General features: G+C 37.0%; 1 protein-coding gene across 10 annotated transcripts in view; it reads right to left on the reverse strand.

Annotated features, from left to right (window-relative positions):
* PHF20L1 (PHD finger protein 20 like 1) overlaps positions 1-13,693 on the reverse strand; it is a 77,373-nt gene that overhangs the window by 19,913 nt on the left and 43,767 nt on the right. For all 10 annotated transcript variants that reach the window (XM_055431607.2, XM_055431613.2, XM_088844850.1 and 7 more), the window contains 2 exons: positions 8,532-8,588; positions 7,241-7,348 (listed from right to left, as the gene is read on the reverse strand). In XM_055431607.2, the coding sequence (XP_055287582.2) occupies positions 7,241-7,348; positions 8,532-8,588 (165 nt within the window). The remainder of the gene's footprint in view (positions 1-7,240; positions 7,349-8,531; positions 8,589-13,693) is intronic.

A 13,693-nucleotide genomic window follows, 5' to 3' on the forward strand; every position in this document is an offset into this window, starting at 1 on the left:
AGATCATCAATGTGTGTTGTTTCTGACTCACTGTTAGGTAGTAGTGTGTGGCAGCAACAGTGGTCATCCCAAGCACCATGGCACGGGCCATGTTCATCAAGGGCTCTCTAGGTGCCAAATATGTCCCTAAGTGTATTATGGGTACCAACTACTCTTAATTCTCACAGCTCTCCAACAAAGAACTACTACTGTTAGTGCTGTTATACAAATGAAAAAACAGGCAGAAAAGGTTGCCCAAGAGACACAGCTATCAATGGCAAAGCCAACATTCAAACCCAGACAGACTGACTACAGAAGCCTTACTCTTAACCAAAAAAGCATTATTAGTGGATTTTGGCATCTGATACACACTGGGAAGCTTGTTAAAACTGCTTCTCCCAGGCCTCACGCCCACATCATTCAGCAGTGGGATGCTCCCAGACGATGCTCACGCTGCCAGACCTCAGAGTCATCTCTCAGAGCCTCCCTGGAACTGCAAAGCTGCCAGCATTGCATTACTTGAGCACAGGTATGGAAATGTGAAGGGGATCTACTAAATGCTAGCCAGGTACTGAGTAAAGTATTTCATAACAATTACCTTATCTCATCCTAACAACGAATCTACGTAGCAGAAACTATCATCACCATTTTACACACAAGAAAACTGAAGTGTATAGAATTTAAATAACTTAAGCTCTAAGTGTCGCAATCGGGATGAGAATGTGCACACTCAGATCTCAAAAGCTGCCCTTTTACTGACTACATGTTACAACGCCCTCTCAGCGAAAGTGGAAATGTTGGTTCAGCATAAAAGTAATGGTAGAAATCTCAATTTGGTGTTAAAAATAAAACATGGCAGACATTTAATCTCTGCGCAGTGTATCAGCATTGAACAAAAGTTCCTAGCATTCTACATGCATGCATGTTAAGTTGCTTCAGTTCTGTCTGACTCTCTGTAACCGTGTGCACTGTAGCCTACTGGGCTCCTCTGTCCATGGGATTCTCCAAGCAAGAATACCAGAGCAGGCTGCCATGCCCTCCTCCAGGGGTATCTTTCCAACCCAGAGATTGGAAACATGTTTCTTACGTCTCCTTATGTGTCCAGCAGGTGGGTTCTTTACCACTAGTGCCACCTGGGAAGCCCCAGCATTCTACACCTAACTTGTATTCCCCACCCTCATGCCCTATGGCTATTACGAATAGAAGTCTACTGCTGTGTTTCAGGGTTAGAGCAGATGTCATCTTCTACATGAAGCACCACCAAGTAGAATTTATTTTGTATCACTTTTACCAAACACACAACACATCACGGTCGATATTTATGCATACTCCTTACCACTCCCAACATACATCCTTGCTTACACACACCTAGAAGGGAATCTTTGTTTTTACTATATAATACTTTGGATTCTCTTTGCATTTCTTTCTAGTTCTCTTAAACCTCTGTATGTCTTCAGTTTCCCCATATTTACAGATACATAAAAGACAAGGAGATGAAGCAATTTTCTCAAAATAATGAAGTTAAACACTGGCAGAGATGTCACTCTTAAATAAAATCCCAACACAGCAATTTCTCACACACACGGACTGAACACAATGTTAACTTTATATTATGTAGACTAATTCTGGTAATCAAAACATCTGTCAACCCACAGTTGTATGGAATAATTATAAAGGATCGTTTAACTACTATTTTCCATAGCTTCATTTAAACTAACAGATAACTACTAAGGACTTAGTATGTTAACAGACATAAGAAAGGAAGAATGCATAGCCTAGAAAACAGTATTTAAGGTAAGGAGGTCAAAATTAACAACACAGCATGAAAATTAAGACTCAGAAGCTAGACTGCCTGGGTTTCAATCTACTTTTCTCCACTTACTAGCCATGTGAGCTTGGACAACTCTCTTTATCTTTCTGTTTTAGTTAACTGTTTATAAAATGGGGATAACAGGCCCCACCATGAAAGGTTAATGTGGGGATTAAATGAACTAGTATATGTAAAATGCTTAGTATTTGGTACATGATAAGCATCACAGGATATGCAAAATTGCACTGAATGGTAAAAGGAAAAGAATTTTTTAAACTCCTTGATGGTAGCAATTGCAGAATAAAATACATATTCTATTAGGAACGCATGCAGTAATAATGTGAATTCTTTAAAATTTAAGATGTCCTTAAACCCCCTATTTAAGTTTAAAGAACACTCTTCTAATTTAATCACCTGGGGGAAAGTGTCATTTCCAAGATGAATTAAACAGCCCAGAATAAATTTTCCTCAAATGTAATAATTACAAAGATGCCAGTGATTACCCGACCTAACACCTGCTGTGTACAAACAGCAATGCTTCTATGCATCGCTAGTCTTTACCAAGACTCTGTTTTCAAAGTTAAGATTTTCATTTATAGATCTGATTTTACAATGCAAAGATATAAGGTTCTTTTAAATTTAAAAACATGCATTTTTTTAAAAGGTTTATTTCTTCAATATGTGCTTAGTTGCTCAGTCATGTCTGAGTCTTTATGGGCTGTAGGTCACTAGGCTCCTTTGTCCATGGGGATTCGCCAGGCAAGAATACTGGAGTGGGTTGCCATTTCCTCCTCCAGGGGATCTTCCCAACCCTGGGATCAAACCCGTTTCCTGTGTCTCCTGCATAGCATGCGAATTCTATACCAGCTGAGCCATCAGGGAAACTCCATGGCTCTTTATAAATAGTGTCACCATAGGTCATGGTGGGCTACAAGTCTGAGGTGCAAAGTTTCTCTGAACTTGTCCAAGACTTAGTCATCCCTGGAGAATGAAATGGCAACCCATTCCAGTATTCTTGCCTGGAGAATTACATGGACAGGGGAGCCTGGAAGGCTGCAGTCCATGGAGTAGAAAAGTCGAACAGGACTGAGCGACTTTCACTTACTCATCCTAATCATTCTTTCTTTAAGTTGCCGCTTCCAGCAATCGCACTTGCGGTCACTATCCCTCACTCTGCTACCAAGGATGGCCTGCTTCTTACTTTGTTCTTCATCAGCCGCTCCTTGTTGTCTGTTCCCCACTGTCACAGGTGCTTCAGTACAGGAGATTCTGCATCTGCTACAGCATATTGGAACAGTCGTTTGCTGATGCGACGTTAAGGTGACTTAAAAAAAGCATGGCCCTTCCTGCCCTGACACTTCGGTGTCTCCACTGGAATACCCAAGGCAGCCAAATACCCTCAGCTAGTTCATCTGGCATCTGGCCTGCAGTGTGACACTTGTCATGTCTGCATTCTGATATATCATCACAGGAGAGAAGCCACTAACCAGGAATCTGTGGTTCCTGGTTTCTGTTTCCCTAACTTTTGGTTCTCTCCAGTATGGCTTCCACAGAGCTGTCTATGAAGGGGTAGGGTCAGAGAGAAAAGCTGAATGTCTGGGAAGTGGGTTCAAGTTTTTCAATGCCATTTTGATACCATATCTTCAAATTTACTTTAAAGTCAGACAATAAACTTTATATTCTGCAGGAAGATCAGATGCTATATCTGACCTATAGAGAGAGTTAAAATCTGAAGAATTTACCAAAAATGATTACAAATTCTGAAAGTACCTCATCGGCATCATAGTTTCTGAAACTGTTTTTCGTTTAAGTGTTTGATGCATGGGCGGGGGGGCAGGAGAAATGGGTATGACATAAAGCAGGTAAATACTACAAAATACTTAAAGATACCCACTATGCACTCTGATCAGGAGAGTATCACTGTCACTTTTGGAAGGTTCCTTTGTGCCACCTTCCAATGTGAACTAAAAAGTCCTTTCTCTACCTCAGAGACAACACTAATTCTGAATTTCTATTCATCATTCTCTTGCTTTTCTTTATGCTTTTGCTACATACATTGGAATCTCTAAAAAATATACAGCTCAGTTTTACAACTTTTAGATGTTTACAGAAATGAAATTGTAAAACTATACATGTTTTCCTCTGTGACTTGATTTTTAGCTTATCCATTTTGTTCATGAGATTCCAATGGGTATAATCCATTTATTTACACAGTGACACAGATTCCACTGAAGGACAGGTGGACACAGGCCAATGCCAGTGCTGCCGTGAACATTCTTGTACATGTCTCCTGGTAGACCGTGTGAGTTTAGTTCGGAATCTGAGGTCAACTCTACTCTCATCAGAAAAACATCACGGCTTTCCCATGGTAGCTGTCCCACTGTCTCTACCTCCTCAGCACATCTGATACTATTCACCTCGTAATTTCTGCCAATATGGCAGAGAGGAAATAGATTTCACTAGGTTCTAAAAGTTACATTAGGCAGCTTCGCCTAAGAGTGTACATTGTCTTATATAATCATTTTCAGGTTTCCACTTCTGTGAAATACCTATTAAACTTTTTCGTCCATTTTCATACTTGGTTTCCTTTCTCTTTTTGATCTGTAAGGACTTGAAATACATTCTGTATACTAATACTCTGTCAGATATTTATGTTGTGATTATTTTCTTATGGTTTGTGTTGTTTTTTCACTCTCTTTGTAAGGCTTTGATGAACCAAAATTCATTTCAGTCTAGTCACACTTTCAACCTTTTCTTTTGGGTTAGCATTTTTCATTTAGAAATCTCTGCCCAAAGAGCACAAAGATGACTTCCTATACTTTCAAAGTTTTATAGTTTTGTCTTTCACATAGGAAGTCTCATCAATATCAGTCTGATTGTTGTACATGGTGTAAGGTTGGAGTCCAGTTTTATTATCACTATATGGATTATAAATTATTCTAATATCAATTACTTACCTACCAAACTAAGATGTCAGCTTTGAATAAACTAAGTTTTGAAATATGTATGATCTGCTTTGGATTATTCTCTTCTTAATATATTCTATTCCTTCAAAATACCTCCCTGCTTTGATAACTGAATAGTAACTCTCCTTATTCTTCTTCAAGAGTGACTATATCATTCTTGGCTCTTTACTCTTCCATGTTAAGTTCAGAATCAGCAATAAATCTATAGGTATATTTCAAGTGGCACCTTTTCAACTGTAATCTACTACCCCATGAATATGAATCATTTCCCAATTATTTAGGCTCTATGTTTCTAAGCAAAGTTTTACAATCTGCTATTCAAAGTTTTTTTTAATGTAAGTACACACAGATGCATCAAGTGGTTTCTCTACATTTATTGAAACTATGTTACTGTGGTGAATTTCATTAATTCATTTTCTAATGTCAAACCAACTTTTCATTCCAATCCTATATGGTCATATTTTTAAATATCCTGCTAGATTTAATTCCATGTGTTTTGCCTCTTTGTCCACAAATAAGAATAGCCTGTGACTGTCCTTTCCCATACTGCTCTCTTCTGATTTTTGAGAGCAAAGCTATTTAAACCAATTAAAGTAAATTTGGGGGCTTCCCACGTGGCTCAGTGGTAAAGAACCCACTTAACAATGCAGAAGACCCGGGTTCAATCCCTGGATCGGGAAGACCCCCTGAAGGAGGAAATGGCAACCTACTCCAATATTCTTGCCTGGGAAATCCTATGGACAGATGAGCTTGGTGGGCTACAGTCCATGGGGTCCCAAAAGAGTTGGATACAACTGAGCGCCTAAACAACAATAATAACAAACTGAATTTGGAGTTGTAGGAGTTTCCCAGAGCTGCTCCCAACAAATTACCACAAAACTGGTGGACAGAAACAACATAAGTTTATTCTCTCAGTTCTGGGGGCCAGAAGTCTAAAATTAGGTGTCATCATTTAATTTTGGCATTTTTAATTTCTTAAAATTTTTAATTTTCTTAAAGAAAATGGAGAAAGTGAGGAATCAGTCAAGAAATGGAATTCTGGACCAAGAATTTGGTCCTACCTTTTTTTATTAGTTCATTAATTTCTGTTCATATGTTTATTATTCATGTTCACTTCTACTTTTTCTGGGCTTAATCTTTTCTAACCTCTTAGGCTGGAGGCTTAGCTGACTTTGAGCCTTCTTTTCTTTTATAAGCATGTACGGCAATATTCTTCTCGCAAGTGCAACCTTGGCTACATTTTCAAGTGTTGATACATGGATAATATTTTCATCACCTGCCAGGTTAGTAACATCTTATTTTCCCTTTGGCATTGTTCTTTCATTCATGAATTATTTAAAAATATTTTGCTTGATTTCTAAACATATGGGGCTTTTTGTCTTTTCAATAGTGATTTTAAGATAACTCTCCAGACAATAATACTGGAGTTGATAGCCATTCCCTTCTCTAGCGGATCTTCCCAACCCAGGGATCGATTCTGGGTCTCCTGCATTACAGGCAGACTCTTCACCATCTGAGCTACCAGGAAAGCCCTTAAAATGTGTTGAAGTTTGATTAAAGCTACATCCCATGGTCCATTTTAATAAATGTCTGAGTCTATTTGAAAAAGCTGTCTACTCTGCAGCTGCTGAGTTCAGTGTCCTGGACAGGTCTGTTGGATCAACTATGCAGCTGCCATCTTTCTTATCCTTACAAACACCTGGGTTTTGTTAATTTATTAATTACTAAGAAAGATATGATGATGTTATTCAGTGATAAAACTTAGAAAGATGTAAAGTGAACTCAACCTTTATCACTATGGGGGAACCTCCTATCTCTAAGAATGATTTTTGCTTTAATGACTATTTATTATGGTAACCTCCTATCTCTACGAATGATTTTTGCTTTAATGACTGTTTAGTGACAAGCAACTGTTAGAAAAATCATTTGTTTTTTCTCCAAGCTTTTCTAAAAATATTTTCCCTCACTTCTGGAAAGCTAATTCAAAGGACTTTAAATTCAAGATTGAGAGAAATTCCTTCACAGTATACAGAGGGGTACTTGGTCAGGGTATTTAGTCCACCATAACGCTGGCAATGAAAGACTCTAGTCATTGCAAGGACTAATTTACAGACCACTTAACTTACTGAATGTAGTTAAACAAGCAAGACAAAGGAAGGCTACTAGACGAACTGCTCGGCTCTCAAGAACATGGGAATACTGTCCTACCTCCACTTGGTAAAAGAGGAAAGCTAAAAGAACCTTAGAATATTAAAAAATGGGAATCACCATTTTAGCATACAGTCAGCCTTCTGTATCCACAGGTTTTGCAACTGTGGATTTAGCCAACTGCAGATCAGTTTTTATTTCCACAGATGTATGCAGAGCCTACAAATATGAAAGGCTGACTACACCATGACATTTGATACAAGAAACTTGAGCATCTGTGGATTCTGGTAACTGCTGGGAACCAATACCCCAGCTACTGAGGAAGGATTGTACTTACCATGCTGCTTAGATTTCTTTTTCTTTTTCTTCTTCTTCTTCTGCTTTGGTTTGTAGTGATCTTTGTCCCTCTTCTCTTTTCTTTCTTTATCCTTTTCTTTTCTCTTACCTACTGACAAAAAGTGAGTCAGTTAGTAATTACGACTGATCCCAAGTCGTTCCTTTGTGGTTAACCTAAAAGCAGCATTTATGGTTTAATCAGCTATTCCAGTCACCTGCCCAGAGTGGATGGATTCAATTAAACTGTTCCTGTCATGAGTCTGGAACTCCTGATTAGCTTATTGGGCTATAAGAGGGGATCTTCATTAGCAGTGTTGAGAAATCCCAACTCCTGACACCTTAAAGTTAACACAGACAGTAGTTAAAATTCTTAAATGAGTAATGTAACTCAGTTTCCTGATGTGGCAAGAAATATACTCCACAATTTAAGAAAAACTTGACCGAGGAGACTCAGCATTTCCACACAAAATTTAACAAGAAAATGTACTAGAAGATTAAAAAAACTTGAACTTTTATCTTTTGGAAAAATATTTTTAAAAACTAAGTCAAATCCACAAATAATTCCTTCAGTCTTTCAATATTTTCCACGTATATAAGAATGAAGATAAAAAGCAAAAAGAAGTAAAAAGTCATTAAACTAAATTTTGTCCTAAAATTTTAAACTATTTCTTTTTCCCAATCATATGCACTTTAAAGAAAATGAACAGATGTGTTTAAAACAGTATCCTAGAATACTTTATTTAAAATTAACTCATCATATATATTCAACTAGTGTCCAACTCAGAAAGGTTTAGCCCATAGCTTATCAACCACACTGAACTAACTTTGAGTAACTCAAGCTCCAGGAAGCTAATTTGTAGAATATTTAAGACTATTATCCATTGTTCCAAAATTTATAGTCATGATAGCACAGAAGACAGAAAAGACAGCAGAAAACTTAGTAACCTTTTATAAAGACAGTAAAAAAAAAAAAAAAATGGCTGGGGAAAAAAGGCTATTTTAATTTACCATCAACAATATTAAATGGCACCATATTTTTAAACAGTCATAATTTCAAAGATGTTCAAAAACATCAAGTTCTCAGAGAAAGCCTTAGGGTTCCTTGACAAAAAATACACATACTACATGAATTAAGAAACCACATAGGTAGAGGTAAATAAACTAGTAACACTAAACAGAGGATCACTTACACCTACAGGAGCACTAACAGGTAAAAAGCAAGGGGCAGACTACGTCCTCCCACTGCCAAGCCATCTACAGTCTTTTGCTTAAAGATTACTTTCTGTTCATACCAAATGCAGTTGAGCTTTTTTCTTCCAATTTCACTTTTTTTTCCGTTTTCGATATTCCTGCAGGTTTAGGGGAAAAATATGTATGTTTAGTCAGAAAGGGTTAAGAGTATGGGACAATGTTTTAAATTACAATTGCTCACAAAACTCTACCCAAGACTCTTTTCCCCTAAAGATCTACATTATTGCCTGAACTAGTAACAAAGAAGTGGCATTTCTTACTTTAAAGAAATAAGGATGATGTTTGGTCCTTCAGACTACTCAGATTAGATTCCTAGTTCCACCATCTATTAGCTGCACAGTTTTGAGGAAATCATTTAATTTCTCTGTGCTTCAGTTTCCTTATCTGCCAAACAGGAATAAGAGTATCTACCTCCTGCTGTTATCAGCACTATGTGAGTCAAAATATGTAAAATGATTAGTGTCTGATAAATAATGCGTGCTTTTTTTCACTTTCTCCTTTATGGTGGAGTAATGTGAGACTGCATCATTTCTAGAAATAGCATAAATGTGGGTCTAAACATAAAAAAATGTTAGGGTGAATGCACTGGGCAATCAGTTAAGATCAACTCTGGCACCACAGCCTTTGGCAACCCAGGAGATGTTGGAATGCACTCTAGCAGTAGGTCCATGTACCATTTCTGCTCCTGTGACAATTATGACAAAATCCTATTCCTGTCATCCAAATGAAGTATCAAATTTCATATTAAATTATACTGGTTTTCAACAATTTGCATAAATTTTTTTAAACTAATATTTAACCTCTCTTGCCTAGAACAAATGAATACCTTTGAACTCCATCGAATGTGTTATTAGATAACGAGAAAAGCCAAAACAGAATTATTCTATAAATCATTTTTGGTCTTTATCCAAATGTAAGATATAAAGGCTTATTAACACATAAAAAATATTCAACTTAATGGCACTTAGGTATTATTATCTAATAGTCCAAAATACATTTTTAAACCAACAGTGCACCTCAATAACTGTGTTGCTAACACAGACACACTAAACCAAGCTTCTCAACTCATATTCAGCCATTCCCAATGCTAATAACTTATCTGTGTCTAGGGTTAATCTAAGAAAAAGACTCCAGTACACTTAAATACAATTTCAGTCTATTAAATTATGCTCTAATATCATCATTTATGAGTTCTTTGACTTTTAAATCACTCCAATAAATTATCAAAAAAGCTAGTATTTGATTCACACACAACAAAAATATAAAAATACCACTCAACTTGAACTAAATGTTAATGAGGTGCTAATAATCGTTTCAAATTCAGTAAAAATATTGGTAATCTCTCTGATAAAAAGATTTCTTTTGACCAAAAATTAAAAAGAACATCAAAGAGAAATGAGATTAAATTTCCTTATTATCAACACTGTTAAACAAATGCCTCACTTCCTTTCACTAATCACTGCTTACTAACAATGACTGCACCACACCATGAAATTTTCAAAAATTTAATGTGGTATTCTTGTCAATGACAACGCATTTACAACAGAAACAATAAGATATCTGCATTCTAAATCTTCAGTGATGGTAGAGATACATCAGAAGCAGCCCTTGACCATGATTATTGCCCCCGTAGGGCCCTAATCTCCGGGAGCACTGCGTCTCCAGTGTGAAAGGCGGAACAAGTCCAGAATCCCCTGCGTGCATGCTAAGCCACTTCAGTCATGTCCGACTCTTTGCGACCCCACAGACAGTAGCCCACCAGGCTCCTCTGTCCATGGAATTCTCCAGAGAAGAATACTGGAGTGGGCTGGCATTTCCTACTCCAGGGGATCTTCCTGACCCAGGGATCAAACCTGCGTCTCTTATGTCTCCTGCACTGGCAGGCGGGTTCTTTACCACTAGCGACACCTGCATGTTGTGCCTGCGTGCTCAGTCACTTGTCATGTCCAACTCTCTGCGACCCTATGGACACAGACGTCTAGGTACCTTTCTGTCCATGGGATTCTTCAGGCAAGAATACTGGAGTGGATTGCCATGCCCCTCTCCAAGGGTTCTTCCAGACCCAGGGACTGAACCTGTGACTCCTGCATCTCCTGCGTAGCAGGCAGGTTCTTTACCACTGAGTCACCTGGGAAGCATCTGGGGGTGATTCAAATGAAAGGAACTGCCTTTCGGGGATGCTTTTTCTGGCTGGAATGTGTGGGATCCCTCCGGCACTTGGAAGACAAATAACATGGTCCTGACCCTCAGCTCTGGAACATAGGTCAGCACAGCAGAACAGATACAGAAATTATAATATCAGAGTGCTTTCAGGAGGATCCGTTCTAGACTGTTTTCACATGTTCTGGGGGGTCCCAGACCTTTATATTTCCTTTTTTATTTATTTTTTAATTGGAGGAAAAGTGCTTTTCAATGTTGTGTTGGTTTCTATATTTCTTAACTATAAAATTTCAAAAGTAAAAGGGAAACTGAGAAATGTTTGTCAACATTTTACACACGGATATTAAAGTAAATATTCCTACAGGCAATAATGACAGGACTTTTAAAAACTCTCATGCACAAACAGATTTAAAAATAGATCTATTTAAGAATTCCACAAAAGACTAAATGTCATTTTATGAGACGTTCTCTACATTGTCTTTATTTCACCATGCACCAGAATTTGGGAACCAAAGTACTAGGTTACTAGTTAACAGAATAGTGATTTGTAAACTAAATTTTATCAACAGAACTTTTTCAAACAAAATGCTATATAATGGCCAATATATATTACAACATCCCCCCCACACCTGGCCAAACAAAAAACATGACAGAAAAACAAATGGAGCTATTCAGATTAAAGCAAAAGAGAGAGATCTCTGAGCCATATCTGCTTTCATGTCACGGAAAGCCCCATAACGCAGAGTGGTTTCTTCACTATCTGATTTTTCTGGCAAAAAAAAAGAGGCTATCCCTGAGACTCTCCATGGAAACCCCAGGCTTTGAATAAACCATGAACATTTGGTGTGGGGGTGGAAGTAGATTAAGGAGTCTCTGGTTGTGGTTTGGTTTTGTACAATTTTGGGAAAAAAAAAAATTGAAAGCCACCCTAAAACAAAAAGGCTTTCAGAAAATAAACATGAAGTTGGTGTAAGATGCTGGACTAACCACCAAACATTTAAGATGCCTGCATAGCACCAGGCACAGGCAACTCAGCCACAAGTCAGTGTGATTGTTGCCCATCCTTTCATACATTGAGCTTCCAGATTTTAACTCCTTAAAGAGGTTAGAGTAATTCAGTAATTGTCATACAGACATACAGGAGATATATAAGAAAACCAGCCAACATTTCCAGTTAGCGACAGAACTAATAATAATAGAACTAAGACTCTTATCTTTACCTAAAACTGATAGACTCTGTGAGAGAAAGCATTCTGAAAATAAAAACAACGGCACCAAGTTTTACAAGGGCGCCAATGACTGTTTTTGTTGTAATGTGGGCAGCAATGTATTCTTAATCTTGTTTAATCATGTTGCACGCATGCTTCCCAGTAGAAGAATGTAGAGGATTAGTGCAAGTTCATTATCTCTACTAGAAAAATAACTAAAAGCAAGTGTTAACCTATTGAGAATCGGTGAATATAATAACTGCATAATCTGCATAGTATCATCAGTTCTTTATCTTGACTGCTAAACTCAGCAGTGAGAACATAATCTCCCACAAGAAAAAGTAAAACTCTGTTAAACTATTCCACAGTTAAGGACTAATATCCTCAGTCATTCTAAATACTCCAAGAATTTCAATTTGAAAAAAAAACACCCCAGAAAATGTCTTTGATACAAGCTCTGGGAAATAATGTTTTCTACAGAAGTTTTAAAATTCAACAGTAACAAAACATACTTTTATAATTAAGATGGAAATGAACAAAGTTAAAAAAAAAAGATGAAACAAAACAAAAACTCTTGGTACTTTGACTTCAGATGGAAGAAAACTTGGGGTGCAGAGAGAAGCCTACAAACACTGCAAACCATTTTCAAGAGAATAGCTAACAAAAATGTTAAAAGAAAAAAAGCACGCAGACCACTGAGAATTTCCCTGCAAGTCAGACAGGTTCACAAAGTTTTAATCAAAAGGTGTCCAATTAGAACACAACTTGAATTCTATTACTTCCCTCAAAAAATAAAAAATTAAAAGAGGTTAAGACAAACAATCCCTCCCAATCCCACATTCAAATGCATTCAAATGTGTTGTGACTGTGTTCAACCCTAATAAACAAGACTTTCAGTCAATTAACATTTAAAACCATGCATTTCCTTGATTTAAGCAATTAAAGTTGCCAGTCATCACCATACTTAAAACGGTCGTCCCTCTTCAAGGAACTTACAAATTCATCACATTATAAAACCAAACTCCTCTCTACCTTTCTTTTCCCCAAAAAACTACCTTGCTACTTGGACTTTCTCAAATAGTTATTTCTAATACTTAAATGGGGGAAAAAAAATCATGCCTTCCCTCTACCCCAGTGCATCTTAACCATTATGAGAAACAAGAATCACACCTCAATGATAATTAACTATATCTCCACAAATATGCTAGAAACACTGGAAACAACAACAAAATCACTGGAATCATGGATTTCCATGCACAATCACTACTTTGACATTTTAACTTAGTTATAATATACACCTATTTACACTGGTCTATCTTTCAGTCTTGTTACTATTAGGAAAAAATACATATATAAATGAAAATACAAATATTTTCAAAAGGACAACTATAAATAATCTCCCCAATGAATATATATTTTTACTTGAACATATTTTCATATATTCAGTATAGCAACAAATTCCATATTGTCAAGGCACTCTTAAGAACTTCACTTCTTGAGGAAAAGTATCTCAAAGGTTAAGGGTAATTCAGAAATCTTGTGAAAACAGGGGAAAGAAAAATCAATTATCCACAGACAGAAGGGGCTTCTAGAAAGTGTCCAAAGACAACGGATAAGATTTGGGAAATGACAAGAAATCCTTCAAAGCCTACATATCTTCAAATTTTGGCATTGATTTTTTTTAAAAATCAAGATATGGAAACACTATTGCATATAAAATAACTTCAATCTTTTTTGATTAATGGACTTGTAGAACACTGTATTCCTACTACTAGTTACATTTTTACTTTGAAAGAAGGAACAAGAAGGTAAAGACAGTAATGTAAAAAGCATGT

Source organism: Moschus berezovskii, chromosome 16, assembly GCF_049115385.1.
Source record: "Moschus berezovskii isolate FMDL1 chromosome 16, NW_MosBer_1.0, whole genome shotgun sequence".
NCBI classification, from domain to species: Eukaryota; Metazoa; Chordata; class Mammalia; order Artiodactyla; family Moschidae; genus Moschus; species Moschus berezovskii.